The sequence below is a fragment of the Telopea speciosissima genome, chromosome 8 (assembly GCF_018873765.1).
Source record: "Telopea speciosissima isolate NSW1024214 ecotype Mountain lineage chromosome 8, Tspe_v1, whole genome shotgun sequence".
Lineage (NCBI taxonomy): Eukaryota > Viridiplantae > Streptophyta > Magnoliopsida > Proteales > Proteaceae > Telopea > Telopea speciosissima.
The window spans coordinates 21,369,457-21,376,221 of NC_057923.1; the positions used below are offsets into that span (position 1 = coordinate 21,369,457).

The 6,765-nt window shown below is 39.6% G+C and overlaps 1 protein-coding gene across 2 annotated transcripts; it reads left to right on the top strand.

Annotated features, from left to right (window-relative positions):
* The first annotated feature begins 912 nt into the window (after positions 1–912).
* LOC122672656 (probable sulfate transporter 3.4) lies at positions 913–6,658 on the top strand. Of its 2 annotated transcripts, XM_043870119.1 has the most exons (13): positions 913–1,258; positions 1,691–1,739; positions 1,832–2,039; positions 2,230–2,401; positions 2,489–2,554; positions 2,683–2,799; positions 2,901–3,017; positions 3,113–3,239; positions 3,327–3,613; positions 4,945–5,135; positions 5,977–6,058; positions 6,256–6,336; positions 6,474–6,658. In XM_043870119.1, exons 1-13 carry the CDS (start codon positions 938–940, stop codon positions 6,624–6,626), a joined length of 1,971 nt encoding a protein of 656 aa, XP_043726054.1. In that variant the 5' UTR covers positions 913–937; the 3' UTR covers positions 6,627–6,658. The 2 variants fall into 2 exon arrangements, 1 of the variants encoding a protein (XP_043726054.1); XR_006334452.1 differs by lacking the exon at positions 5,977–6,058 and having other exon boundaries at positions 6,260–6,336.
* The last annotated feature ends 107 nt before the right edge of the window (positions 6,659–6,765 follow it).

Sequence of the window (6,765 nt, forward strand, 5' to 3'; positions counted from 1 at the left end):
AGAGGTCCAACCACCTAAATGTGTTTGACCCAATCGCATGACAAGAAGAGATGCCAGTAAGATTCTGTATCCATTTGGAAACGGAAGCCTTGACCGAAAGTCCTGCATTTATCACACGTCAAAAGAAAATCTTAAATTTGGGATGAATCTTGAGTTTCCAAAAGAAATTCCACCATGAGGAAAAATAATTATTTGTGGCAGTAGGAGAATAGAGTAGGAAAATAGCAGCAAGCTTAGTACTAAAGTTGCCATTTTTGTTCAAAATGCACCACCATCTATAGAGCTGTAAACAGATCGTATTCGGCTCGGATAGTGCTATATCCGCATCCGATTAGCTATCGGACGGATTGTGCTAAACGGATACGGACACGGACACGGATCGAATATTTTATCCGTTTACATGTAAATATAGCTTTTCGGATAGCTATAGCCTATCCATATCCGCATTCGTTTGGCTTTCAGACGGATTCGGATAGTGCTAAACGAATACAGGCACGGATACAGAACTGGATTTCGGCTATTCAGTTACACCCCTAACCATCTATCATCAGAATTATTTAAATTAAAATTAAAAATCGAAGGGTGCATGTTAGAAGGAAGCAAGGACCGGGGATGATTGGGGGAAGCTCCCTCCTTCACTCCGATCGGTGGTCCTTTTGTCTAGGATTGAAAGACTAGATAAGGAGTCATTGGCTAAGCATGAAAGGAAGGACCGGTTCCACCTATAAGTACAAAAGTTTCTATTTCAGCCGAGTGTCTCCCTCCCTCTCTCTCTCTCTCTAAACTTGAACGTTGAATAGCTTTTTTAACTCTCCCCTTTAACGCTCTAAATTAAACCACCATCTGTAGTTTTTTTTTTGGGTGGTCAACCACCTGCAGTTGATTCTTCGGTTCTTCAGTCTATATATTGAAACCACTTTGTATTGTTTATGCAAAAATGGGTATAAACTCCAATAGAGTATCAGGGCAGGAAACCACTATCATGATCCAGACTGAGTCTTTTCCACCATTAGAGATACACAGAGTGTGTTTACCACCCAACACAACCATTTTTCAGAGGCTTAAACATAGACTTTCTGAGATCTTCTTCCCAGATGACCCTCTTTACAGGTTCAAAAACCAGACACTCTTAAGGAAATTCATTCTGGGTCTCCAGTATCTTTTCCCCATAATTCAGTGGGGGCCAACTTACAGTCTCAGCCTACTTAAGTCTGATGTCATATCTGGACTCACCATTGCAAGTTTAGCAATCCCACAGGTATGACAAACCCATGAAATCTAAAGCATTTCACTCCTTGTTTTTCTTTCATCTTCTTGATTGCAGTAATTGTGGTTGGTTGTCTGTTTAAGAAATTTGTTACAGAAGGAAATGTGTATTTTTTGGCCATTGGGTGAACTTTCCTTTTTTTTTTTCGCCTTAACTGAAATGGGTTTCTAAAAAGTTGGACTTTTGCTGGCTAATCTGAAATGGGTTTCAGAGAAATCGAGGGTGGGGGTGCAAAACACAAAGGTTGAATGAAAAGAGTTTAGTGTCATTTCTTTGGGGTTTCCTGAACTGAATTTGGTTTTATTTTTGTCTGTTATGGGTCTGCTCTTCGTAAATTACTTGGAAACATTTTTCTAAGAACAAAATGGAAGGAGAAAAACATTAGCTTCTCTTGGTGATCTAATGTGGTATCTTCTAATGCAGGGAATTAGTTATGCAAACGTTGCAAATTTGCCTCCTATAATTGGGCTTTGTGAGTTCTCTGTTATGATTTAATTGTTTATAATGGTTATTCAATTTCATCTTGTCCCTTCTCTAATCTTCTCTGAATTGGGATTTCCCCAGACTCCAGCTTTGTTCCACCATTGATCTATACTATCCTTGGAAGTTCCAGACATCTTGCTGTAGGTCCAGTTTCAATAGCATCTCTAGTCATGGGCTCCATGCTTGAAGAGACAGTCCCCCATGCTAAAGATCCAATTCTTTATCTTCAGTTGGCTTTCACTGCCACCTTTTTTGCTGGTTTATTTCAGGCATCTCTGGGGATACTTAGGTATGAACTCTTCACAAGCTTTTTTTCTCTTTCATTTTCATTGTTATAATGGTAACTGTTAAGGCCCCCAATTTTCTATTGTTAGAACCTATTTCTTCTCAGTATTCTTTATCGATGAAGACCAAGAAAAGCAATTGAAATTGAATACAGTTCTGTTCTCTTGTTCTTAATTGCTTTGGATTAATTACAGGTTAGGCTTCATCATTGATTTCCTCTCCAAGGCTACCCTGATTGGATTCATGGCAGGGGCAGCAATCATAGTATCCCTGCAACAGCTGAAAGGGTTGCTTGGGATTGTTCACTTCACAAGCAAGATGCAAATCATTCCTGTAATGTCCTCTGTTTTTCATCACACAAAGGAGGTCAGTAATGGAACCCAAAAGCTCAAACATATATACACAAATACAGATGAAGTTCTAATTCAGTGAATAGGCTATTTTGATTGACAGTTTTCCTGGCAAACAATAGTGATGGGCTTGAGTTTCCTGGTCTTTTTATTGGTAACAAGACATATTGTGAGTTGTTATCATCACCTCTGAACTAAGGAGATTACTGGATTTCTATAGAATCATACCATTATTGTTCTCCAGGTTCACTAAAAATTTTGCGGCTTCTGTTACCTTTTCCTCTACTTATATATCAGAACATGAGGAAACCAAAGCTTTTCTGGGTCGCTGCAGCCGCTCCGCTGACATCTGTTATTCTATCAACCCTTCTGGTCTTCTTCCTCAGAGAACATGTTGTTAATCACATCTCCACAGTAAGAACAGATTCTTCTTTTAGTTTTACTTGCAGGAGAAGCTTTTCTCAGATAATTAAATGGTAGAAATTTGATCTTTTTTTGTTCCTGTTATTGCACAGATTGGGCATTTACTGCAAGGTCTGAACCCACCTTCAGCAAAAATGCTCTACTTCCATGGACCTCACCTAGACCTTGCTATTAAAACAGGGATCATAACAGGAATTTTATCTCTCACTGTGAGTTCTATAGAACTAGCTCTGTTTTCCTATTTGAGCTTCTGATTTCCCATTACTTTATCTAATTAGTATTGCTATATTTTGTTATTTCATAGGAGGGAATTGCAGTGGGAAGAACATTTGCTTCTCTCAAAAATTACCAAGTTGATGGGAACAAAGAAATGTTGGCAATTGGTATGATGAACATGGCTGGTTCTTGCTCCTCATGTTATGTTACCTCTGGTGAGATACTCCTCTGAACACTTAAAATTCTCATAGTCATTGTTAGATGCCATTACTATTCAATACTCTAATTTGCTGAATGTTTAGGATCTTTTTCTCGACCTGCTGTAAACTATAATGCTGGGGCACAATCAGCGGTTTCGAACATAGTAATGGCAGTAACAGTTCTTGTGACACTACTGTTCCTCATGCCCTTGTTCAAGTATACTCCTAATGTAGTCTTAGCGACGATAATTATAACAGCCATGATTGGATTGATCGACTACCGGAATGCATTGAAATTGTGGAAGGTGGATAGGCTTGATTTCTTGGCCTGTTTGTGTGCCTTCTTTGGTGTTCTCTTCATCTCTGTGCAGATTGGTCTTGCAATAGCTGTAAGCTTTTCTTTTCCTTCTTTTGGTTATGCATTCACCACATTATGCAACACAAATTCCATGCTTGATACTGTAAAAACTGTCATTCCTTCTAAGAATAAATGCATCTGAGGGGAAGCCAGAGGCGCAGCACGCCCAGGCAGGCCCAGCTAGGTTTCTGTTAATATTTTTTTCGGATCAGGATCGTCTCCAGGGAGCTCAGCGCCCAGGGTGCTGCCAAGGGGCATCCAACGGTTGAGCTGTGCCACACACATCTCGGTGCATGCCTAGGGATGTGTGTGGCACAGCCCAACGGCTGGCAGCACCTTGGGCGTGCTAGGCTCCCTAGAGACGAGCTAAATTCATTTTTTTCTAGGCCAGGCCTAGCTTGGATTCACTTCATGCATTCAACTTTGACCATGAAAACATGTTAGGTACTTGACTGATACAGCAAAAGCTCCAAAGTTGATGGAACACGATACATCAAGCCCTTTAACCTATCTCATACTAGGCTAGCCTAATCTAGCGCCAATACACTAGAGTGGGTCCCATTAGGCACATAACAAAATACAAGTGTCTAAATAGATGTTGCAATTTATTTTTGGTAGACTTAGCCCATGGTTCATCCAGACAATATTGCAGGCTCATTTGGGCTTCCATTCTGGCACAAAGCCTCAGGTTGGGCCAACCCATTGATGACGGCGCACTAAAAGGATGGCGGAATTGACCAGACTTGGAAAGGCTTGAGTTATCAATTCCTTAGGCTCCATTTGGTTGCAAGGAAAATTCAACGAAAGGATGTTAAAATTTTCAAATCTAAAATGGAAACACTTATAATCATTACCCAACATGATTGCATAAATTATTTAAATTTCTTACCATATTTAGTAGTAATACTTTATAAAAGTCATTTTTATGGGCAATAAGAGATCCCTGCTTGATCTTATAGCCCCTGCACCAGCACAGGGGCCAACGAGAGTGCGCATAGGAGTATCAAAAATGAATAGGTTTTTTGATTTCACAAGGGTGAGATGGTAAATTTGCACACTCTAGTGACTAGGTGCAGGAACTACGGGACCAAGCAGCATTCATTTTTCAATTTTTATTTTACATTTCAAATCCAAGGGAATTAGTTGCAAAGTAGAGTGAAATTTAATAATAAAATATGGAATGAATTGAAGTTAATGTCATAACCATGTGGAGTAATGATCACAAAAGTTTCTTTGTTAGGTTTGAAAATTTTCCATCCCTTCAATTTCCTTTGCAACCAGATGGAGCCTTAGAGCTAATAGAAATGAATGATAATAATTATTGTATTCGACTGAGAACTAACAATCTGGCCGGAATTTCAGATCGGAATCTCAATCTTCAAAATTCTGTTGCATGTAACGAGGCTAAACACAGTGGTTTTGGGGAACATTCTGGGCACCCAAATATATCAAAATCTAAGCAGTTATGGAGAGGCCAAGAGGATTCCCTCCTTCCTCATTCTTGGCATCGAATCACCCATCTATTTTGCAAATTCTAATTATCTCCAAGAAAGGTATGTTTCGGCACTATACTCAGTTTCCTTTTTAGTTGGGAGAGGGTTTCCCACCTCAACAAGGCAACAATAATGGGGGGTGGGGGAGGGGGAATCTCCCAACCCACACAAATTATTTATTTATAAATTGTTTTCGTCAATAAATAAATAAATAAAAAAACCCACCTGATCAGGAAGGAGAGAGAATGTCAGTGTAGAACCGACATGATCAGAATGTAAGAGCATGAAGAGATCATTTTCCATTTCTAGTTTTTACTGCTTAGGACCAAAAAGTGCATTAAAGATTGCCAACATCTTAGACCATGGTGACTGTCTGCTATCAAACAATTCAAACAACAGCTGAAAGTAAGAAGAAATACCCGTTTGATGATGTCTGATCCAAAGATCTTGTATTCGAATCCATAAAAAAAACTCATCCGCGCTATTGTTAGGGTTGATGGCGTAGACCAGGCTCTGTCAAGACACTACATCTCATAGATATGAGCCTATATCCTTCCCCCCCCCCCCCCCGGCGGCCTCCCACCTCAAAAATAAAAAGTTTTAAAATGTAGAATTGGTGATGGAATCGGTCCCAAAGAACCCTAGTCGACCCTCATATTTGAAATTTCAATGATTCTAGGGTTTTGGTCTATGAATCGGCCATATCGAACCGTCACAGATTGGGATTGGTGACTGTCAATTCCAATCGGATTCCTGATTATTGAAACCTTGCACACCCCCCCCAAACCCCAACCCCCCCCCCTCTCTCTCTCTCTCTCTCCAAAAAAGGAAATTTTGGAAACAAGGTGTTCTTCCCTTTGGATAATAAATTACCCTGAATGAGTTATTTGTTGTTGGGCAGGATACTAAGATGGGTCCGAGACGAGGAAGAAAGAACCAAAATAAAAAAGGAGAGTTCCAACAAGTGCTTAATTTTGGACATGACTGATGAGTCCATGAATTTCAGTAAGACAGACAAAAAAAGGCTCATAATCAAGTTAGGACTAAATGGCTGATGTTAAAGCCTCATCCTCACCCTGCAGTCCTGCACACACGGCTTTTGTTATGTATTTGGAAACGATGAAACCTACTAAACCTTAATGAAATTTGACCAACACAAATCTCTTACTTTTGGCATCATTCAGCTGTGACAGCCATTGACACAAGTGGCCTCGTAACATTAATTGAACTTAAAAAGACACTGGAGAAACGGTCGCTTCAGGTAAAGAGAATCTCTAATCCTATCACTAGAAGCCAAAAGATTTAAGAAAATCTAAAATTTTTGTTGTGAATTTTGGTTGTAACATTTCCCAACTCTTTATATGAATTTCTGGATGCTTCCTTCACTCTGTTGTGTAGCTTGTGTTGGTGAATCCTGCTGCAGAAGTAATGGAAAAACTCCACCGATCTAATATTTTAGAGTCTTCTTTTGGTATAAATGGACTCTATCTGACTGTTGGGGAAGCTGTTGCTGCCGTATCTCTATCACTCAAGAGTCAGCCCCAGCCCTGAACTGTTTCAGGTTACTTAAAGAGTCTCACCAATAAGAAAATTGCTGGCTAGAGTAACAGTTAATATTAATAAAACAAAGTACTATTTCCATAGAGCTCTTATAAGAAAAGGTTTTGATGTGTTCAAGCCACCAATGAAT